Genomic DNA, 24,932 nt, shown 5'->3' with positions numbered 1-24,932 from the left:
GAATTCCCATTGTTCCACATCTTTTTAACATTTGGTGTCTTCACACTTTGTTTTAACAATCTGATTGTCAAATAATTCTGAACATCTTTTCCTATGTATATAGTCCATTTTTTTAAAAACATTTTATTTTTTTCCTTTTTCTCCCCAAAGCCCCCCGGTACATAGTCGTATATCCTTAGTTGTGGGTCCTTCTAGTTGTAGCATGTGGGACGCCGCCTCAGCGTGGCTTGATGAGCAGTGCCATGTCCGCGCCCAGGATTTGAACCGAAGAAACACTGGGCTGCCTGCAGTGGAGCGCTTGAACCCAACCACTCGGCCACAGGGCCGGCCCCTATAGCCCATTTTAAAATCTTCTTTTATAGCAAGCCTGTTCAAGGTTTTTCCCCGTTTTTCTAATGGGTTTTCTTATTGACTTGTGAGATTCTTTATGTATTTTGAGTATAAATTCTTAGTGGCTATGTAAATTGCACATATCTTCTCCCACTCAACGGCTAGGCTTTTCCTCTCCTTATGGTGAACTACACTAATTTTAGTGTCAAATTTATTGTAATCAGATTTACCAACATTTGCTTTGTCACAATAATTTCTGTGCCTTCTTTTTTTTTAAGAAATCCTTCCAGTTCAGGGATTCTGAATGCCACGGTCCTAGCTGTGTGACCTAGGGCCAATCACTTAACCTCTCAAGATGTCATCTTCCTCCTCTGTAAGATGATCTCATATGTCCTTACAGCTTGACAATAATATCATTATGAAAACAAGGAAAGAAATTCCTTCTCTATCTCAGGATCATGGAGATGTTTTACTAGATTATATTCAAGAAGCTTAATAGTTTGCCACTTACATTTAAGTCATTAATTCACCTATCAATGCTGTGTATGATGTCAAGTAAGGGTCAAAATTCATTTTCCCTCCTATGGATACCCAGTTGTTGAAGCATCATCTATTGAAAGTTTGTCCTTTTCCGCTATTCTGCTAGCTATCTGTATCATATGTCGTTTCCTTGTATGCATGTGTCTGTTCCTGTGCTCTCTATGCTGTTTCACTGTTCTGTCTGTCTACCACCGGGTCAGTGCCACACTAATTTAATTATTATAGCTTTATAGTACATTTGATAACTGATAGATCAAGTTCTCCCAGTTTGTTCTTCTTATTCCAGGGCCATTCTTAGCCCTTTGCATTTTGATATAAATTGTAGAATTAGGTCAAGTTCTACCAAAAAGCAAAACAAGCAAAAGAAAATATAACAATAAATAAAATTAAATTAAGCTAAAATATATTAGAATTCTAATTGGGATTGCATTGAATCTATAAATAAATTGAGGAATAATTGACGTCTTTAAAATATTGTCTTACAATCCATGCACATGATATTTTTCTCCATTTATTTTGCTCTTCTTTAAAGTCCCTCAATAAAGTTTTATAATTCTCTACAGAAGCCTTGCACATCATTTGTTATTTATTTATAGGTATTACATGTTTGCAGTGTTATGTTAAGTAGTTTATTTTTATATCATTTTTTGTTGCTGGAATAGAGAAATATAACTAATTTTTATATATTGATTTTTGCATGTCATTGTTATACATAATTTTTTGCTAAATTTTCTTATAATTTTGATGTTACCTATGAGTCATTTTTGATTCTCTTTATTTATAGTCATATCATCTTCAAATGATAGTTTACTTCTTCCATTCCAAATTTTGTCTTTTACCTCATTTTCTTACCTTACTTTCTGCCTAGAATCTTTGGCACACTATTGACTACAAGTGGTGATGTTGGTCATTCTAGATTTGAGCTTTATCTTAAAGGTAAACATTTCAACATTTCACCATTATGTATTACATTTGCTATCAGCATTTTAAAGACATCTATTATCAGCTAAAGGAAGTTTCTTTCTACTCCTAGTTTGTTAAGAGTTAATTAAAATATCAAATGTATTTTTCTGGATCTATTGAGATGATCATATGACTTTTCCCTTTAATTTTAATGTGGTGTATTCTATTAATTGTCTAATGTTAAAAAAATATATTCCTGGGGGCCCGCTTGGTGGCATAGTGGTTAAGCTTTGGCGGCCAGGGGTTCACAGGTTCGGATCCCCAGCATGGACCTAGTACCACTCATTAAGCCACGCTGTGGCAGCATACCACACAAAATAGAGGAAGATTGGCACAGATGTTAACTCAGCAATAATCTTCCTCAAGCAAAAAGAGGAAGATTGGCAACAGATGTTAGCTCAGGGCAGGTCTTCCTCACACACACAAATATATATATATATTTTGCTTGGATTTTGCTTGCTAATTATTGTTTAGGATTTTTGCTTCTATGTTTATGAGTGAGATTATCCTGAGACTAGAATTAATTTGATACCAACACCTGACAGGAAATGTACATAATGGGAAAATTTCAGGATAATTTCACTTTATTGATCTATAATTCACCTATAAAATTCACCCATTTAAAATGTTGCTTTATGTATTTTGAAGTGAAGCTGTTAGGTGCTCCCCAAATGACTTTCTGTGTCACTAACAATACGTTTTCCCTTAAAGTCTATATGGTCTGTTGTTCATATAGATACACTGGTTTTCTTTTGATTGGTGTTTGTATGGTGTATAGTTTTCATCCGTTAACTTTCAATCTTTCTGTAACTTTATGCTTTATATGTATCTCTTAAAAATAGCATAGAGTTGGATTATTTTTCCTACCTGACAGTCTTTGTCATTTAACTGGAATATTTAATGTTACTACTGAGTACTTTTTTTTAAAAAAATCATCTTATTTTGTGCTTTCTATTTGTCCTACCTGTTCTATGTTTCATTTTCTGTCTTTTCTTGACTACTTTTGAATAGTTTTTTTTTCTTTAATCATGTTCATTTTTTCCCTACACTACCTTGAAAGCTATAGATTATGGATTTCTGTGTTTGTTTTTGGTGGTTTCTCTAGAAATTACAATGAGCAAACTTAACAGAGTCTGAAGTTATTCCATGGCTTTACCCTTGCCTCAGAGACATAAGAGCCTTGAAATACTTTAACCTATTTATTTACACTATTCCCAACTTGTGTGCTATTGTATGTGTGTATTTTAATTCTTTTGTTAATCCAAAAGCATAATTATTGTTTTACAGAGTCAATAATTGTTTAAATTTACCTACACATATTTAACATTGTATTTGCTTTTAATTCTTCATCTTTAACTTTCCATCTGAGATTACTTTCCTTTTGCCTAAAATAAATATTTTAGAATTTCCTTTAGTGAGGATATTCTGAAGGCAAATACTCTTTGTTTTGTTTGTCTGAAAATGTCTTTTTTTCTCATTTTCCAAAAATATTTTCTTCTGGGAAAAACCTTATATAATGGTAGTTATCTCCTTTCACACTTTGAAGATGTAATTCCACTATTTTCTGGCTCATTCTTGCCACTGACATTTCACCTCTTAGTCTTTTTTTTTTTTTTTTTAAAGATTTTATTTTTTTCTTTTTTCTCCCCAAAGCCCCCCGTACATAGTTGTATATTCTTCGTTGTGGGTCCTTCTAGTTGTGGCATGTGGGACGCTGCCTCAGCGTGGTCTGATGAGCAGTGCCATGTCCGCGCCCAGGATTCGAACCAGCGAAACACTGGGCCGCCTGCAGCGGAGCGCACGAACTTAACCACTTGGCCACGGGGCCCCTCAGCTCTTAGTCTTTTTGCTCATTTGAGAGTAATTTGTGTTTTTTCTTCGAGAGCTTTTAATATTTTCACTATCTCTTTGGTGTGCTTCAGTTAAAATATTATGTATCTAGTTATCAGTTTTTTTAAAAAAGTATCTGGCTAGGATTTGTCAGGAAGGAGGGTTTTCAATCTGTGATTTGGTTTTTTCAGGAAGATCTTTCTGGAAAATTCTAAACCATTATCTCCTAAAATATTGTTGCTGCCCCATTCTCTCTCCCCTCTTCTTCTGAAACTCTAATTGAACATATGTTTGACATTCTCACTCTATCTTCCATGTCTATTATCACTATTCACTCTTTCCCATCCTTGTGTCTTTCTGCACTACGGTCTGTAAAATTTCTTCTGACTTTCTATCAAATTCTCTCTTCTTTTGCATCTAATTTCCTGTTAGACACATCAATTTTTTTTCTCATTGTATTTTCCATTTCTTCTAGGTCACATTTTACATATTTTATAGTTTCTATCTCCTTCAGATATTTTAAATTTGTATTTTATGTTTAAAACATAATAAGCATAGCTGTTTTTATAATCCATGTCTGATAATTCCACCATCTAATATCTTTGCAAGTCTGTGTCTGTTATCATTGGTTTTGTGGTCTGGCTTATGGTGTCTTATTTTCTGTGCTTGGTTATCCTTGATTGTAGGCTGCTCATTGTCCTTAAAATATTATTTGCTTCAATAATTTGAGTTCTAGGATGGAGGTACCCTTCTCTGGAGAGGATCTGCATTTGCTTCTGCAAAGTGCCTGATGATACCACCTGTTCAGTTCTTTCTTAAATCAAGTACAAGGCTTTAATATTTTTGGACAGTCAGGTGATGTGAATGTACACTGAACATCTGAATGTTTATCTCTGATTTAACTTTAGCCTCAAGAGTAAAGCCCTTTGGGGTTCCAGCTTAATGTGTAGAGGGTTCCCTTTTATTATCCCCTCTTAGTTTGGTTCTGGGCTTTGATTTATATGTCTGCCTCTTTGCAAGACCATCAAAATTTCCTCTACTGGCAAATATCCACAAGGCAAAAGCCACTCCTGTGCTCCATTTATCTCTCTTTGTTCCCTATTTCCCTTCATTCTGGCCTGACAATTCTGTAATTGACAGTAATTTGATGCTTTAGGAAAGATTTTTAAAGATATTTTTACCTAATATTTTAAATTTTTTCAGCTGGAAGATTAATCTGAATAGCCTAGCTCACCATTACCAGAAATAGAAGTCCCATGCCACAACATTTCACCTAAGCTTAGGGTGACTAAATTTTTCAGTTTGCCTAATATTCTCCCAGTTTTAGCACTAAACGTCCTGCATCCTTGGAAACCCTGTGGCCAGGAAAACTGCAATGGTTGGTCACACTACAGGGCCCCAAAGCAACCCTGGCACCTGAATAAGGTACTTTTAGATCATGGTTTCCCCTTAATTAAAATAGAATTTCCTTTCTTAAAGGGAGTGTGTGTGTGTTTAATCAAAAAGGGTGTTTATATTATTCTGTTACTAAAACACATAGCCATTATATTCTACTTATACCCTAAATAACTGGCAAGATAAGCCCTCTTGTGGATGAACTTATGCCTTCATGATCAAATCAGATGTAGCCTGGATCATGGATATATATTTGTCTTGGCTTAAATCATACAATAGGTAAACTTTGTTAAGTCAGCTGGTTCCATTAGTATCTCCATTTATTAAGCATTTTTTTTTTTTAGGAAGATTAGCCCTGAGCTAACTACTACCAGTCCTCCTTTTGCTGAGGAAGACTGGCCCTGAGCTAACCTCCATGTCCATCTTCCTCTACTTTATACGTGGGACGCCTACCATGGCATGGCTTTTGCCAAGCGGTACCATGTCCGTACCTGGGATCCGAACTGGCGAGCCCCAGGCCACTGAGAAGCAGAACATGCAAACTTAACCACTGCACCACCGGGTCGGCCCCTGTTAAGCATTTTTAATGTTCAAAGGATTGGTTATAGTGTATGGATTTTTTCACAGTAATATATTCCATTATTTCTATTTTGCAAATGTTTTCACATTCATTATTTTATCACATATATTTACCCTCACAACAACCCAATTCCTGCTGAGGGATATAGAAAATATTAGGTCTCTCACTAAGCAACAGAAACATTACACAATTTGATATTTTGATTCCTTGCTTAGTATTCATTTAATTTTCATCTTACATTCATTAGTTTTCTGTTGCTGCATAACAAATCACCACAAGCTTTGTGGCTTAAAACAACCCATGTTTGTTATATCACAGTTTCCACGAGTCAGGCGTCTAGGTACGGCTTAGCTGGGTCTTCTGCTTAGGGTCTCATATGGTGCAATCTAGGTGTCGGCTAGGCTGCATTCTCATCTGGAGCTTGAGTTCCTCTTCCAGTGTCATTCAGGTTGTTGGCAGAATTCAGTTCCTTGCAGCTGTATGTGTGAAGCCCTCAGCTCCTAGACGCTGTCATTCTCTAAATTTGAGTGGCTAGGCAGTTCACAAAATGTCATTTGCTTCTTCGGGGCCACAGAACAATGTTTCAGGAAGGACCCAAATCCCATTTTGAGTTCCTATCTGATTCAGTTCATTGCAAAAACTCACTCTTTTTTCCTATGTGTTTCTCCTTTACTCTTATACTACTGTCACACTCACAACATTTCTCTGACACCAGCTGAGTGTCCCACAACTTACCTCAATTCTGACACTGTCTACCTGGAGATAGAATCAGATCCCACAGGCGAAGGGCTCAGTCCCACAAGACTACCCCCACCCCCGCTACAGATGCCAGTCCAAGTTGTCACCTATGCTTCTGACTGACCAGCCATAGATCAGAGGTTCCCATGACCTCCTTCTTGGCTTTGATTAATTTGCTAGAGTGGTTCACAGAACCCAGAGAAACATTTTACTTACTAGATTACCAGTTTATTATAAAAGGATTTAACTCAGGAACAGCCAGATGGAAGAGATGCATAGGGCAAGGTATGTGGGGAGGGGCATGGAGCTTCCATGCCCTCTCCAGAATGCTGGTCTCCTAGCATCTCCACATGTTCACCAACGCAGAAGCTCTCTGAACCCTGTTGTTTGGGGGTTTTATGGAGGCTTCATTGTACAGGTATGATTTGGTTAAATCATTGGCCATTGGTGATTGAACTCAATCTCCAGCCCCTTTTCCCTCGCTGGTGGTCCAGGGGTGAGGCTGAAAGTTCCAACCTTCTAATCATGTGATTGGTTCTCCTGGCAACCAGCCCCCATCCTTAGGTTATCTAGGAGCTTCCCCAAAGTCACTTCATTAACATAACAAAAGACACCTTTATTGCTCTCATCATTTAGAAAATTCCATGGGTTTTAGGAGCTCTGTGCCAGAAATGGGGATGAAGACCAGATACATATTCTTACTATGAATCACAGTATCGCAGTCAGGCCCACCCAGGATAATCTATCTCCCTTTTGATTAACTCTAAATCAACTGATTAGGGATCTTAACTGCATCTGAAAGATGGTAGTTCCCCCTTATCCCTGGGGGATACAGTCCAAGACCCCCCAGTGGATGCCTGAGGATAGTACCAAACCCTGTATATACCATGTTTTTTCCTACACATATTTAAGGTGCGACAGCAAAACTATCACAAATTTCTTTTTTCCTTCTTCACAGAATAGAAGATTCATTCTTAACGTGAATCTTAGCAACCTCAACATATGATTTTTTTTTCTTAAGTCGAGAACTTTCACCTTTTCACTTAAAGGAAGCACATTATGGATTCTCTTTGGCATATCTGAATTGCCAGCATTTCTAGTCTTGTGCTTTAGGGCCATTATTAAGTGAAGTAAAGGTTACTTGAATGCAAGCATTGCAATACTGAGACAGTCAATCTGGTAACCGAGACAGCTACTAAGTGACTAACGAGCTGTAGCGTGTATATGCTGGACAAAGGGATGATTAGCATCCTGGGCGAGATGGAGTGGAATAGCATGAGATTTCATCATGCTACCTAGAACTGCACACAATTTAAAATTTATAAATTGTTTATTTGCAGAATTTTTCATTTAATATTTTTGGGCTGCAGTTGACCATGGATAATTGAAAGCATGGAACATGAAACCATGGATAAGGGGGGACTGCTGTATCACTCCTTCTTTGCCGTATAACATAACACAATCACAGGACTGATATTCCAGTACCCTTGCCATATTCTATTGGCTAGAACAGGTTACAGGTTTCACCCCATACTCAAGGGGAGGAGATTACAAAAGGGTATGACTCATTGAGGGTCACCTTAGAGTATGTCCAACACAGGAGTTGAATAAATAAAATGTTGAACAGCTAGAAAAAAGAAACCTGAAACATTTACTATCTGTGATGTCCATGTTGCAGATTAGCAACTTGAAGGAAAATATGGTGTATCAGTTCCAAGTGGCAGCCATGAACATCGCGGGGTTGGGAGTGCCGTCAGCAGTAAGCGAATGCTTCAAATGTGAAGAGTGGACCATTGCTGTTCCAGGTAAACTATGAAAACTGTCTCAGCACTAAGGCTCAGAGTTTCTTCCAATAGAACCTACAACTCGGAATTAAATTTAAGTACTACGTAGGAAACTTCTAATGGAAATGAATTCTCTTGGCCCCTCATGTTTACATAAAATATTTTTAGAATACTATTAAATAACAGGTACCAGTATAAAACTGAGTATAAATTTCTTATTCCTATATTCCAAATAAATTCTAGAGCCTCCATAGCTTAGCCTCTGCATGCAGTAGGATTGTCAGAAGCACACAATTTGAGTTCCACACGATCATTTAAAAGGAATTTCAGTTTTCGCTTGCGCTTCTTAAAGGCCGTTGAAGGGCACCAATTCATATCCCTCAGCAAAATTTCTCAAAAAACTTCTTCCTGCACTCCCTAGTTCTCATGCATTCTCCCACTGCTCTTGAATCTCTCATTTTTCAACCCCCCAAAAACCTCTCTGTCCAGACCCAGCCACTGTGGCTTCTCTCTCTTGTTGTCTCCTCCTCCCTCACTCCCACTCTTCATTATGTTATGTAGGGGGACTTAAAATGCCTGCCTAGCCTTAAGTCCTGGCCTCTCTCCACTTGCCTCTCCAGTCCTTTCTCTCTATGTATGCTTTTTCCCAGCTTTGCATCACAACAAAGATCCTGGACCCAGACTAGAAATACTCTCCTTTGGAGGGTGTCATGTGGGGGTTGGCTGGGCAGAGAAGAAAATGGGGAGAAAGCAGAAACATTTACCTATGCTTTCAAGTCTTGTACAGTTACAACACTGAACAAATTTAAAAATTGAATACAAACAAATTTACTAAGCCATTAAGATTCAAACTAGCAACATTAATGTATCTGGTGGATGGTTTTATTTTGCTTCTAATGGTATTAACTTCAGAGACCCAAATACTTTAGTGCCACAGGATGACTAAATTCTTCCAATTGGGTTTGATATTCAACATGTAGAACAACTGGTATGAACCAACATCAACCACACCCAGCCACACTGGGCATACTGGGTGGACCCAGCCCTGCCCCCAATGCCACACCTTGCCTTTATTTGAAACCTTAGTGCCCTTGGAGAACCATCATTCTGCTTTCACTTAGGGAGCTTCCATCTGCATCATTTCACTATCAAGTGCGAATAAAAGATTACAAGAGAGACTCAAGAGAAGTTCAAGTGCTCGTTCAACTTCATTAAATACAAGAAGCAAACACAGTGCCTTTCTTTGCACCTCCTTGAAGCCAGTTGACATTTCTTAAGTTTTTTCTGCCATCTACACAAAAGTGGATCTATTTTTAAATTCTTGCAATTCCTGAATAAAGTTAAAATGTGAGTGACTAGAGGCTAAGAAATTCTGAGCAGGCCTGTGGAAAATGCTTCTTTTGTTTTGTTTTTTTGTTTTTTTTGGGTTTTTTTTTTTAAGATTTTATTTTTTCCTTTTTCTCCCCAAAGCCCCCCGGTACATAGTTATGTATTTTCAGTTGTGGGTCCTTCCAGTTGTGGCATGTGGGATGCTGCCTCAGCACGGCTTGACAAGCAGTGCCATGTCCATGCCCAGGATTCAAACTGGCGAAAGCCTAGGCTGGAGCACGAGAACTTAACCACTCGGCAACAGGGCCGGCCCCTGGGGGGGTAGTTTTGAGGAAGACTGGCTCTGAGCTAACATCCATGCCCATCTTCCTCTACTTTATAAGTGGGACACCTGCCACAGCATGGCTTGACAAGCGGTGCGTAGATCCAGACCCGGGATCTGAACCAGCAAACCCTGGCTGCTGAAGCAGAGCTGGGCCGGCACCAAGAGAATGTTTTAAAAGAAAGAGATACAGTGGGCAAAAGAGGTTGCAGGGTGAGTGCTCTTAACTCAGAAGTGAGATGAATGGGGCAGTCCTCCATCCCCATGACCTCTCGTTTCTCAGATTCACCCTTCACTTACTGAGTAGTGTTGGGCAAGCCATGAATCAAGAAAGCTCTTATAGATGAGAGCATTAAGAATGTTTTGTCCTCCCTTTGTTTTACAGGTGAAGAAACTAAGTCTCAGGTTAAATGATATTCAGAAGGTCACACAGGTAGTAAGTGGCAGTTAGGATTGGAAACCAGGTCTTCTTATTCTTAGAGGAGAAGTGCTGGGAAGCAGCAGAACAGAGTTCCTCCTCTGTAAAGCACCTCTTTGGCTTCTGAGGATGACAAGAAAAATGGTCATAAAAGCCCTTTGCAAAACAGAACATGCCACACTGTTGTAAGGTATTGATGTTATTATTTAAACCTATTTCCACAAAAGACGTCATCAGAAGACAAATATGACTCATATTTGTGACTGTTAAACCAAGGTGAGGAGGCCAACAAATATTGAGCTATCAATTGTACAACGACAAATTGTACAATGACAAAGCATGGCATGATAGAATCTGTGCTTGTAGTTGGCTTACGGGCCACCGTGAGTCAATTCAGGTGATTTTGATTGGTAGTTAGAAATCAGTTGTTATTTAAAAAAAAAAGGAAGGAAAAAAGAAAATGAATATATCATCCACGTAGCAGCTGGTGGTTATGCAGAGATGCAGGCAATCACTTAGTAGTTTGGACTCTTGCAAGAGTGCAAAGAGCACACAAGGTGAGGAGAACATTCTGGCTTTCTTCCTGAACAGGTTGATAAAGTTACGGTCATGCACTGCATAATGACATTTCGGTCAACGATAGACCACGTATACAACAGTGGTCCCATAAGATTAGGACCATATAGCCTAGGGATGTAGTAGGCAATACCATCCAGGTTTCTGTAAGTACACTCTCTGATGCTCTTAAAATGACGAAATCTCCTAACAACGCATTGCTCAGAAAGTGTCCCCATCGTAAAGCAACACGTAGCTGTACTTGTCTTCTTTGAACTTTCTGTTAATTGTCTTAAGGATAAATGAGATAAATGAATGTAAACTAGCTGGCAGTGTTTAGCACAGGTTCAGGACCCATGGAATTGATTGTATTTATTCTGGTGAAACTTCTTTGTAAATCATAACTGTAATTTGTTTTTATACCTATATGGGATATATGCTTTACTGGAAAGATTTCCCTCCAGTGGGGAGCTATTTTGTAACATACTGCTTTTTTCCTTTGAAAGAAATATTACTGTCTATATTCATATGCCATCAAATAGAGTTGCTTTCTTCATCCAAATTGGAGATTTGGGGGAATTTTCAGATTATCATCCAAAAATAATCCTAAACTGAATCTGCAACCAAATTAAACTGTTCTGATAAAAGGTGAGGAACACAGGCCTGAGGACAGACTGGAGGCAAGCTTTCATCCAGCCACTGAGGGCATCCTGAACTGGCCTTCACCACCTGCTGCCCATAAAGGGTCTTAATAGGTTGATGTAGAGCCATTGAGGAAACTTGATACGACATGACCACAAAATACCTATTCCCATGGAAATGTTAGATTTTTCAAAAGAAGAACACCAGCATCAGATTCAGCTTTAAGACCTTAAATGTGGTTTTAGACTTACACATATTTGAGATTTTCACATATTCATGCAGATTTTTATGCATTGGTCTCTCTTTCTTTCTCAGGACCACCACACAGTCTCAAGTATAGTGAAGTCAGGAAAACCTCCCTGGTTCTGCAGTGGAAGCCTCCAGTCCACTCTGGACGGACTCCCGTCACTGGTTACTTTGTGGATATGAAGGAGGCCAGTGCCAAAGAGGACCAATGGCGCGGACTCAATGAGGCGGCTATTAAAAACAATTACCTGAGGGTAAGAGGGTGCTCATAGTTTGAGAAACCTTTTTTTAAAAACAAAAAAGTCTCTTCTAATAATGTTAACTTTAAAGTTAGCAAGATAAAATACAACATCTCTGCTTTGCTCTGTTTCTTATATTGTGCTCCTGGTAAGATTCCATTTGGCAGTGGTTGGGGTTTGGGGAAGTTTCTGAGGCTTAAAAAAATTTGGTTATGTTTAACCTGAATCCCTTAGCTTAGCTTTGGAAAACATCCACAAGCTTCCTCCTATCCCTTCTTTCCATTGCTTTCACTTACCCACCTGACATTTTTGTTAATCACAGTCTTAAGATGTTACTACTTACCATCCCCAAAAGATGAATTTCTCATTCTAACCTCTAATTTTTTTTGACGGTGGTGTTTGATTTGAAGGTGCTGTATTTATAGAGTTCACACCAGTAAGCCTTCAACTGCTAGGTGTTTTGAGTCACACCCTGTCTCACTTCACCTGCTCCCTCCTGGTTGCGCTCACTTATACTCTCAGAGGCTAGTGGAGTGGGTTGACTAAGCTCTTGACCTTATCCATGTCATTGCCTTTCAGATTCTTCTAGAGTGTTCTAATTGAACCAATTTCTGTCTCTATTACCAAAAACTGTTTTGCTATAGCCTCTGAATCTCTCACTTGTACCTGCAAAGGATTCCTGGATCCAATCCCAACGTGTGTGTGTGGAGCCTTTCCCTCACCAACAAGCGGTTCTTGGACACCAGCAGAGTGTCTGAGAATTCAATTCTGAAACTATCTACCAAAAGATAGAGACAGGTTCCTCGGGCGGGTAAATGTCTCAGTCCCACAAGACCACTCTCCACTTCAGACACCAGTCACAACCCCAGCTTGTTACCTGTGCTTCTGACCGACTGGCTATGAATTAGAGGTTCCAATGACCTCCTCCAACTCAGGATGCCAATCACAAGTCCAGTTTGTTACCTGTACTTCTGACTGACTAGCTGTAAATCAGAGGTTCCCATGACACTTCTTTGAGTTCCATTAATTTGCTAGAACAGCTCACAGAACTCAAGAAAACCCATTTACTTACTAGATTGCCAATTTATTACAAAGGATATGAATCAACAGCCAGAGGAAGAGATACATAGGGTGAGGTCCTGAACAAAGGTGCTTTTGTCCGTTTAGAGCTTGGGGCCCAGCACAGTGGCACGCGGAAGCATTCTGGTTCCCCAACATGGAAGCCCTCCAAAAAAGGGCCAACGAGCTGTCCTTTTGGTTTTTTATGAAGGCTTCATTATGTAGTCATGATTGACTGAGTCACTGGTCATTGGCAGTTGATCCAACCTCAAGCCCCCTTCCCCTCCTCAGAAATCAGTGGGTGGGACTGAGGGTTCCAATCCTCTGATCACATGGCTAGTTCTCCTGGCATGGTTCCAATCCTCTGATCACATGGCTAGTTCTCCCCTTGAGTGGAGTCCAAAAGTCATCTTTATTAACATAAGACACCTTTATCACTCTCAACACTTAGAAAATTCCGAGGTTTTGAGAGCTGTGAGTCAGGAACTGTGGATGAAGACCACATATATATTAGAAATATATTTTGATCATCTGAATGACGAAATATATATTTCTTATAAATCACAATATTGCAGTACCAAATGGAAATCTCAAAAGAATGTTTTCCCTTATTGTCAGCAGTGGCATCTGGAGACCCTGAATCCACAGTAGGGCCTCCGGAACTGGGGGAAATGTGATTCCAGATCCTATTACTTAGAATGAAGTGTGGCTTCACCACAGTCATCCAGAAAGCTGCATACTGCATTCAGTGTGCAGCCCTATCTGTTGGCAGAATAGGCCACTACCTAGAGGATGGGCTTTGGAAGATATTTAGAGTATACCTGGTCTAAAAGATCTCTCCCATCAACCTACCACTATGGACTAAAGTCCTTACCATCTGTCAGCCACTCTCTGGTGTTAAGGCATTTACGGTTCCACCCAAAAAATATAAATATATCCTCCAGGAGAGATGACCCTTAAACCGTTACACCTAACATGCCATTAATTCAACTTAGCATATGCCAATGAGCTCTCTAGACCCTAAGAAAACCCTGAGAAGATAAGCAAGGTCATATTTCATGGGGAAGAGAAAAGGGCAAGGAAGATTGAGCACTTAGGATGCTGTTTGGCTTTCCAAATAAGTCAGGAGGCCTCTAGATTCAAAGAAACCCCCAAAGGACAGTGTAAAATAAAGGTTGGACACATCCTGGTTGGTGGTGGTGTGTGTTTATGGGCAGGATGATTTCCAAATCCTCAGTATGCCACAGCACATGATCCCAAGAGCTGAGGTTGGACTTGACTCAGGTAAAGCAAAACAAGGGTGAGAAGCCAAGCATAGGGGACCAACAGCCCAGAAAGAATGGGCAGAAATTAAAAATAATAGAGTTTAAACATATCAAAGAATGGTTAATGTCACTCGTTTAAAAAAAGAAAAGGAAGAAAAGCAAATTTAGGGTAGAGAGAGAGAAACAACTGAGGTTGAGTGTACCTCACAAACCAGCAGGTGAATTTTCTGTAAGGAAATGATCTTAGAGTTGTCCATAGTTTTTCAAGTAAAAATGGAATTATTGATATTTCCTAACTATAAAACTGACACATGCTCATGATGAAAAATTCTAACAAAAAGGCATAAAGAAGAAAAGTAAAGATGTCCTATAACCCCCATACCCATTTTGATGTATATTTGCTGTTCCAGATGTCTTATATTCAGAAAAATTTCAAGCTTGAAATGGAGAAAAATGTTAAAAAGTTTAGTCTGGTAAACTTAAGTGAGGATAGGAGACATAGCTCCACAAACGGGAGGATTTAGCAGCGGGAACATAATGAGCTGATTGGTTTCTCTGGGAAGAACCCCGATTCACTTCAGCACCAAGTGTCCAGTGGTTCCTAGAGAGAGTTAAAGATGCATTTTTGTTCTTGTTAGTGCCATCGAGTCGATTCCAGCTCCTAATGACCCTGTGTACAGCAGAGCAAAATCTTGCCCAGTCTTTTCGGGCCAGCCTCTCACCTTCCATCATATATGAGACAATGCTCCGGTTCTATTCGTAAGGTTTTCATGGCCAGTTTTTTCGGAAGTGTGTGGCCGGGTCTTAGTCTGGAAGCTCCACTGAAACCTGTCCACTATGAGTGACCCTGCTGGTATTTGAAATACCAGTGGCATAGCTTTCAGCATCACAGCAACACACAGCCACCACAGTATGACAACCAACAGATGGGTGTGATTCCCTGACTGGGAAATGAACCTGGGCTGTGGTGCTCACCGAAGAATCTTAACCACGAGACCACCAGGGCTGGCTTAAAGATGCATTGCTTTCAACCAAAAGGTTTTAACCAAACAGAGCTCACGCTTCCTCATTCTCCTTTTTTATTGATAATTACTGCCTGGTGAGACAATGTGGTGAGAAGGGAGTGAATAATTGGAAGGGATGGGGGACATGGATGGATAAGGCAAGGGAAGGCAATTCCTTCCAAAATTGTAGGGAAGGAAAAAAATCCAAGAAAAGGAAAATAGATGTGCATAGTTTATGCATCTCTGGTGCTTTGAGGCTAGTGGTCGTGGCCTCTGTGGCGATGGAAGAGTGAAGGAGCAGTCCTGTCACCCCCGAGACCAGACACCAGGATGTAAATTCACTTCCTGCACCGTGTTGCAGAAATCTGATTCACAGCCACATGTCACCTAAGTGGGCAGGTGCAGATGTGGCAGGCACCTGGAAACTTGTCTATTTTTATCACGACAAGGAAATGTTTTTGTTCCTTTCTGTAAATCCACAGTTGCCTGGCATTATTTCTAAACATAGACTTTAAATACATCAAATTCTATGCATTTAGCCTGTGCCAAAATTCGAGTTATTTTACAACCTGAATCTATTTAAAAAATGTATTGGCTCTGGTGAAAGCTATCACTACATAAATAGTGACATTCTGGTATCATAAACACCGTATAATTAAATTAGACTAAATTATCTAGAAATTAGATTAAAAACCTAACATTAATACATATCTCGTTTAAATCCGTGGTCACAAACACTTCACTTGATTGAATAAATGTATACTAGCTTTGTTTGATTTAAATCGTATTTTGGATATTGATCTCCATCACAGCATTATGGGAAAAAATTGTGCCCTCTCTGTGTAATAAATTCCTTCTTAAAATACAATATAGCTTTTAAAAGTCACGTTTTAAAAAGCAAAAGATTATTTTTGGTAAAATATTAACAGTATTTATAATAGCAATGAGACTGTGCTGAACCCAAAGAAAGCCATACAGAAATTATGAAGTGGGACTATCATTTAAAGACATATTATAAATGTTTTTTACACCTCTTGTACTCTTATAACAAACATCTTCTTGATTATTGAAAATGCGATTTAGAATTTGAATATGTTTTGATTATTCACAAATTACTAAAATTTGCAATCATGTTAATTGCTTGTCTATTTAGTGAGAAATAGCCATATTAAATTTATAGGGACACTTTTTGTTTTTGCTCTAGTGCTTCAACATGCTTTTAAACAAATGGAAAGCATCCATGGTCCATGCTTGTAATTCCCCTCCCTTGCCAGGACTTTTATCAGAAATTATTCACAGAATGTCTCAAGAGGATCAGACCAAAAAGGCAGCATCTATGCTCTTGTGAGCACTTTGCATTTTGTCTTTTTGACCAAAGAATAGGTGGCCAACTCCTTTAAAGTACACCTATACCACTCTCTTTATTTCTGATGCTGGTGGCCATCAAATTATCCAAAAAAGAGAGAACGTCTGAGTTGCAAGAGATCTTAGAAAGCCCTTGTGTACTTACAGGTGGTCCAGAGAGAAGAAAGTCTAAAGCTAAAGCCACACATTTAGTCTTTGATAGAATCAGGTTTAGACTGAAGTCCTGTGCCCTTTGTGCTCTATAACTAAGTCGTCATTACAGAGGAAGAGCACTTCCGTTTAAACGATACAATTGCCCGTCACTTTCATACCTCTTCTTCCAGGTGCAAGGCCTCAAAGAGGGTGAAAGCTACGTGTTCCGTGTTCGAGCCATAAACCTGACTGGAGTCGGGAAGCCGTCTGACCTTGCTGGGCCTGTTGTGGCAGAAACTCGTCCAGGTGGGCTTTTGCTTTTTCATTAAAAGTGATCTCATTTGTGTAAGATACCAAAGTAACATTCAACCTCACTTTCTATGCTTTTCCTCATTTTCAAAATTATTGATGTACGCTATCTGCGTAATTGATAAGTATGACCTTAGGACATGATAATCATTTACTGAATCACAGGCACCTCAGGACAGGGGTGAGCTAGGTTTGAAGTGGTCCAGGGCTATTCTGGTTCATCTCTAAAATCGAGGACGTTCTTGACCAAATTATGCTTCCTGGACCGACTGTTTCAAGCATACATTCCTGGGACATTATTCTTATTATACTGAGGCCATTAAGTATGTAAAAATATTTTCCCAGTCGTAGGGGAATCTGGAACAGCCCAGTTAGCAAACGTGATCCTTAAACAAAAGTAGAATTTATGTAATTGTAGCTATTAAGTTAAACCAGGGGTCAGCAAACTTTTTCTATCAAGGGCCAGATAGTAAACATTTTTGAGTTTATGGCCGCATGGTCCCTGTCTCAATATTCACCTCTGCCGTGGCGCAAAAGCAGCCATCAACAATACATAAACTAGACAGCGTGTCTGTGTTCCAATAAAACTTTACTGTGCATGTTATATGCATTATATATTATATGTAGTATAAAATTTGAATCTTAAGTAATTTTTATATCTTGAAATATTAAGGGTTTTTTGTTTTTTTAAAAATGTAAAAACCATTCTTAGTTTGCAGGCTATACAGAAAGAGGCAATGGGCCAAATTTAGCCTACGGGCCATAGTTTGCTGACCCCTGGGTTAAACTAACAGTGGTCCTAAATGAATGCTATACAGCTGGGGCTGCTCTCAATTCCCATTTTCAAGAGATGCCATGATTGGACTAAGGAAGACAGTCGTCCCTTTTGTTACAAGAACAAAGTTAACAGTGTTCACTGCACAAACAGTTTCAGATCATTATATAATAATTCATTTTGTCATTTACTCTCTATCCCTTTTCAAAGTTGTCATATATTTTATTTCATAAAAGTTGCATAAAAGAAATCACTGGAAACAAGAGAGGATGAAAAAGTATTAACCAGTCACTTTAAATTTATATTCATTCTAGTCCAAGCACTTTCACTTTAATCCACCCCATTTCAAGATTAAAATAAACAAAGAGCAGATACATAATATTTATTTTTATGATGAGAAGAGAATGTAAACATAGAAAACTCTGCTCTCTCTACGTGTTACCTGAAAAGTGTATCAAATATACCCTTTGAGGAAATATCTGCCCTTTTCACGCTATTACTTCATAACCTGCTTTCAACTACTCTTATAATTACCCTCTAAGACCTGGGTGTGACTAAAGTGACCTTATACAAAAATGTGGCAGGTGTCTGGAGAGAGTACCACATCTCATATGAGTACCCTTTGCAAAATTTCATGAGAAAACAAAAAAGTGCTGGGAACATATAAGCCAGGTCAATGATACCACACGAAGACACCAGGACACATATTCCTATAGAAATCAGACCCCTCAGTTGCCAACTGAGAGGAAATAAAAGGTGCCAAATGGATATGCAAAGGCACCCAACTTCAGAGTCTACCCTTGTAAGAACAACACTTAGATTACTATAAAAGTAAACTCTTAACCTAGCCATTGATAAGTTAAAAGCACCATGTAAGCAGTGGATTTCAAATCTGATTGACTAAAGAAAGCTTAAATTGATTTCTTATTTTCTCATCAATAGCCTCAGAATGGCAGGTGGCCAGGCATGACATTAACAAAGCCATCACTATGGAAATTTTACCACCAGAAAAGGATCTCCTGGTGAGCTACTGGGCAAGAGTTTTATTTCACTAATTTGGAATAAGGCACCAAAGTCATTTTTGTGGCCATTCCATTCCCAAAATATAGCTACAAACCAGAGCTGCAAACATCGATACACTAACTATACCAGATTAACCCATTTACTGGCTCACAGCCTAGGAAAGAATCCCAGGATGCACAAAGTCCAAATGCTTTGTCATGAAGGAGCGCCAAAACCCAGGAGATTCTTGGACTTGTTCCATATGCAACAGGCACATTCGTTCTTTCAATATGTATTTCTTAAGCACCTACTATATACCAGGTGCTGTATGGGCACCAGGAGTAGAATAATATGACATCATCACTGCATACCAGGCTTACAATCTAGTGGAAAAGCCAGAGTTTACAACATGATATAATGAGAGCTATGATACATGTGTGTAGGAAATAGGCTATAAACTAGGTTTTAAGGTTTTATAAGTCCCTATAAAAATTTATATGTAGCCTAAGGTTGTCTATATTTATTAATTTTGTTAAATACAAATATTTCACTTTTACCCAGATATTTATTTTATGTTAGAATGGATAGGGCACGGGTAGGGAGCCATGTTATCAATTTCAAGATTCAGAATGTGAAACTGGATTGCTCTTTCAGAAGAACAACGTCTTTTGGAATGCATTATTAAAATTTCAGGTAGAAAATAAAGCTTATCATGTAACAGCAAACCTCAAATACATCTAACAAGATACCTCAAGTGTAATTTGAATTCCAGTTAAAAGTTAACCTAATCCACCAGCGTTTGTAGGATCGCTAGTCTCCCTTTAAAGTCGATGGATGTGCAAGCAGATGTCTAATGCCGTCGGCACTGCCACAAAGTCTAATCATGCTGGTAATGAGGATCCAGAAAATGAACTAAATATGCTGTACTTTACCAAGAAATGTATTAGCTAAAAAAGCCTATAAGAATATGCTGCAAAATATTTAGTGTAGATTTGTTGGTACATAAAAGACGCTTCTATTCTTGATATTTGATATTTTTCCAACAGTGTCTGTGTTGATTGCATCAGGCCTGGGGTATAAGTGGAGGCAAGGTGAGCCAGATCAGACAGAGACAAGAGAGAGAACTGCCAAGGTGTGGCAGGTGATCTGGAGGGCAACAAATAACTGGTGGTACAGGCTGCAGATAGTCTTACCAGAGACCTAGCAGGAGGCAGGAGAACCCCGACATGAGGCAGAGTCCCAAGCAGGAACTGGGTTGCTAGAAGTTAGGACTTGGTCACTAGGAGCAAGGCAGGTTAGCACACAGCACCGGAAGGAAGAATGAGCTGGGATTAAATTGATGACCTACTAACCAATCCCAGTTTCTGAAAATTGGCTGGTGCTAGAACCTGGTAGGGCTGAGAATGCAAATGTATGCTCAGTGGCCTAGTGGTGGAGTCTCGAAGGATCTGAAGCAGGAAGCCAGGCTGACTATTAAAGATCAGCTTAACTGGCTAACTTGGGAAACTACACTTGTATTTGCTTACTAACTGTTCTCCTTCACCCATTAGAACAGTAGTTCTCAACCTTGGCTGTACATTAGAATCATGCCAGGGACTTTTTGAAAATACTGACTCCACTCTAGACCGATTAAATCAGAACCTCCAGGACGGAGCCTCGGCATAGGTTCATTTTTGTTTGTTTGTCTAGCTCCTTGGGTAATCTCGTGTGAAACCAGGCTTGTGAACTGTGCATTAGACTATGGGCTCCTTCAAAATAGGAACTGTGTCTTTTCTCTCTATATGCCAAGAGTCTAGTACCTAGTGTAGAGTAGTCATTTATTAAATGAAAATAATAATGAACGACTACCATGTTTTGGCCAGTGAATGTAACTGTTTTATAACCACAGCATGTACGCTTAACTCTAGATATCTCATAATGAACGCCCTGGCTGTGAAGGGTGAGCTGAGAGAGAGGCTCAACGGGGGCTGGATGTGGACACCACAGTAGTGGATCAGCCAGCAGTCCTCGTGTTAAACACAGAGGAGCTCAGTCCAAACGTGACCGATTACATTAATTCACTTCGATCTGCTTCTATTCTGTCCCAGTCTCCAGTTTTTAAACATCACGCTGGCATGCATGCATGCACAATGGAGAAGGATAAATAATTAGAGCTTATAAAAGTGATCTAGGGCCAGCCCCGTGGCCTGGGGGTGAAGTTCCACGTGCTCTATTCAGCAGCCCAGGTTCGCTTCCCAGGCGTGAACCTACACCACTTGTCGGCAGCCATGCTGTGGCAGCGATCTACCAACAAAACAGAGAAGGATTGGCACGGATGTTAGCTCAGGGTGAATCTTCCATAGCAATAAAAAGTGATCTATTAATGCTGATGCAAAAGACCAAATTATATGAGAAAGAATTCTCATATCAGATTACGAAATGTCTGGGAAGATGAACAGTTTACTGTAATTTAATTTCAGCTTTTAAATTTCATCCTTTTTTAAAAAATCATTTTTTGGAGAGGAGAGAGAAGTGGGACCCAGTTAATTTCCAAATAGTTCATTTTAGCTCTGGGCCATACCTTAATCCGTTCAGTACTAGGGGTAGGAGCAAGCCTGTAGGGACCATTAAAATGCCATTCCACACAATCCAGTATTTCTCTGTGTCCATATTAAGGATTTGTTTAGGGTTGAGGCAGCTGACTAGAGACAACTCTTCTTAAATCCTTTTCAGACCAAAATAATCTCTTTCACTTTCTATAGCTAAATCTCTTGTGCTCTTAGCTGAATTCTTCATGTTCTTGAGCAGATTCAAAGGTCATTCTCTAAGTCCTGACAAATTTTGGTCCACTTTTCCAGCACAACTCTGTGGAAAGGTGGGATGGCCTTTCATCCAGATGAGAATGTCCACAGGGATTCCTTTATTTTGACAGCAGAACATCAAACTTGCTGTCTGCTGGTTAAGTATCTGAACCAATTTGATCGTACATTAATTAACTTTAGAGAATGTGGCTCTTTAGACATTTATGAGTTGAACCATGAATTTACAGCAGCTCAGTGCTTGGCAAAAACTCAGGCTGTGGAAGACTCTAAAAAGAAAATCTGAGGATGTTGTAGCTACACCTTTTTACTCTGACACTGCACCAGGTTCATCTCCACAGGCATTGTCCTGGGGATTAGCCTGGGGCCTTTTACAAACGCTCTCATTACATTGTGCTTGGTTTTCCTGGAGCATTTATAAAAAGAATCATCCATCTGAATATCATATATCTTTTGTAAAATTGCAGTAGAATTTTTTGCCCACAGTGTATCCGGGACCCACTTATTTAGGGACTTCCACTGTTAATTCCTCTTAGATTTTAATATGTGGAAAAACTGGCCCTTCCAGATTAACATATTTACTTCCTTTATTATACAAAGATCTACAATCCAACATGTCCTTCCTTTTCAGATATAAGAAACCCTGAGCTTGTTTTTTAATTGTTTTGTCCACTTTTAACTTTCCAAGAGATGTCTTTTGTTTTAAACCCCTCACATTTACTCTTTGTTGTCCTAAGTAGTCTTTAAAGTATTTTCCAAAAACACCTTTTTCTCTATTTGTAAACCCAGAATGCAGGAAGAGTCTACCTTTTTTCCAAAGGCAACTTCAATTCAAATTCCCTTTATTGGTATTATTGTAAAATACTTGGTCTACTAAGTCACTCTTTAAAACACCTTTATTCAAAGAACTATGTTAATAAATTAAATTAAAACTAAACAGTAACAGAAGGCTTTGAATTTGCAAAGCCATATTGAAGGAGTGTGATAGCATCAGCATTGTAATTCATGTGACAAATAAGGGACAAGCTGTAACTTATTGCACTGATCATTTTAAGTCAATAACCTTGTCATATTTCCACAGTGATATTGTTTAAACTGAATTTTTTTCTTTGCAATATTATGTTGACTAAACATTATTTTCTAATGGGAATTGTTAGTGAGCTGAAGAAATATGCTTAAATAACTAGTCTTTGAATTATGTTCAGTGAATGTGATTTTTCAAATGCTTGAAATTGTGGTTACTTTTAGAGTGACGCTTTCAGCCTGTTGACAGCATCATTGATATGTCAGGGAGGAGATCAAGCTTTGGATTCGGAGTTCTACAAAATTTAGTAGAAAACTCACTGCAACTAGGATGTTTTCTTTTTTGGTACTTTTATTTCATCTTGTCTGCTTATCAGAATATTGGTGTTATGTGTAAGCTTTCATAAGACAAGTTCCAATAAAATACACATTGCAATTCTAAGCTGACATTTGTCTTTAACATCTATTTTTTTCAGTCCAGTCTCTGGTACAAATAAATATGGAAGACAAAATCCCAGCCCTTGTAGAATTTAACCCTATTCTTGATAAAATAAACAAGCAGTGCAACTTTTTGAAAAATAAAAATCTAATCAAATACTCATTTGATTTTTAAAACTGAAGTGTCAAATATAGTTTTGATTATTTTTTAATTTTTTCCCTTTATTTGAATAAGTCAACCAATAGCGCCCATCATCGCCACAATTATGTGCATAAATGGAAGAAATGTTCATGCCTCTCTTTTCTACCCACTGCAGATATTGTCTACAGATACGTGCTGATTTGACATGGTTCATCAGGGAAAGTTTCACAGATGAGGAAAACTCTCTCAGACACTAGTTGACATTACATCTAATCCCTACTTTTTATTTTGTCTCTCCAGACAATTACTTAATTTCAGATTTTATCCTAAGACTTTAAAAAAACTACCACTTTCTTTTCTAAAAGTAAAAATTATTATATTTGTTACATTAGGACCCAGCTATAACGTAGTGATGTAAGACTCACAGGTTCAGGTGAAAACACATATATTGCCTGGGACTTAAAAATAACATCTTTTGTTCTCTAAGTACTTTACAAAAATTGCTTTTCCAGAGTAATTCAATGAGACAGCTCTATATTCTTCTTTCAGTAACTGAGGCAATTGAAACAGCAACTAAGCAGGGTTTTCCTATTCTCCAAGTTGCTTGGTTTGGAACCAAATTTGGCCATTCAGAAACTTGAACAAATTGTTTTAAATACCTAGTTGTTCCATTTACCTGAGAATTTCCTGCCTGAGCATCAATACTTTAAAATTTCACTTTAAGACTGATGAAAATTCTCATAAAATAGATTACACACTTCAGTACATACTTTTCAACCTTCTCAAATGCAGTATACTTAATCTTATTTATCTTTTCCTCTGTGATTCACATCATAAGTATCAACCTTATGTATTGTACAGTGATATCTTCTGGGGTGAGGAGCCATCTGTCCCTTTACTAAATAATGTCTTTGTGCCTGCTTTTTTCATTTTCTGCCTCCTCTCCTGCTCTCATTTTCCTTATTCTCAGTGTGCTTGCTGATAGTAGCTTCTTACTTCCCTCTCTTTTTTTTGGTTTAATCTACTGAGAGAAACCAACCAACTAGGCTTGTTAGAATCATCTCAAGCTAAGTATAAATGCATTCCAAGTGACGGTCTATGGAATTCTCCAGTGAGTGTCCAGGAATACTAGCGTGTGGACTTTGTCACTTCAGCACTGGCTCTTAGAGGCTTGTTTTCCTTACTTCTTGGTTTTGGGCACGGTTCCAAATTGGTGAAGTGTTACAGCACAAAGGTTATCTATGGAGTTGAGAGAAAGGCTAAGCTAATTCTATTATTCATGTTCTTCCTGTTTCGTGACTCCTTTGCAGAAAAGTCAAATCTTTCACTTTAGTAAAAACATCAAGATTCTTAACCTAAGCAATATTTTTTCTGTTGTAAATTTGAGTCATACCTTTAATAAATAAACATAAAAGATGATTGATTCACTTCCTTTTAAAAGATATTACAGATAAGACAGTGAGTGATTAATATGAACAACTGTCATGCCTCCAAAATAGATATTATGCAAATAGCAAGAAAGGTTTAGTCAACTTCCATCACTTCTATTCTTTCCTCTTCATAACAATACAGATATACAGATAATTTGTGAGCTGTCTTCTCTCTGTGACTCAGCCAAGCTAATTGTGTATGGGAACACTGTCTAAGCCTCAGCTTGCTTAGGTGTTAGTCTTTTCTTAAGTTTTAATAAGAGCATGTGTTCACTGTGT

The 24,932-nt window shown here is 38.6% G+C and overlaps 1 protein-coding gene across 15 annotated transcripts in view; it reads left to right on the top strand.

The window, feature by feature from the left end:
* Positions 1 to 24,932, top strand: part of MYOM1 (myomesin 1) — a 158,744-nt gene that overhangs the window by 101,919 nt on the left and 31,893 nt on the right. For all 15 annotated transcript variants that reach the window (XM_070629769.1, XM_070629763.1, XM_070629766.1 and 12 more), the window contains 3 exons: positions 8,055 to 8,181; positions 11,742 to 11,926; positions 16,928 to 17,042. In XM_070629769.1, coding sequence (XP_070485870.1) covers positions 8,055 to 8,181; positions 11,742 to 11,926; positions 16,928 to 17,042 — 427 coding nt within the window. The remainder of the gene's footprint in view (positions 1 to 8,054; positions 8,182 to 11,741; positions 11,927 to 16,927; positions 17,043 to 24,932) is intronic.

The sequence above is a fragment of the Equus przewalskii genome, chromosome 7, assembly GCF_037783145.1.
Source record: "Equus przewalskii isolate Varuska chromosome 7, EquPr2, whole genome shotgun sequence".
Lineage (NCBI taxonomy): Eukaryota > Metazoa > Chordata > Mammalia > Perissodactyla > Equidae > Equus > Equus przewalskii.
Note: the sequence above shows the minus strand (reverse complement) of the source record. Positions and strands in the feature narration are given on the sequence as shown.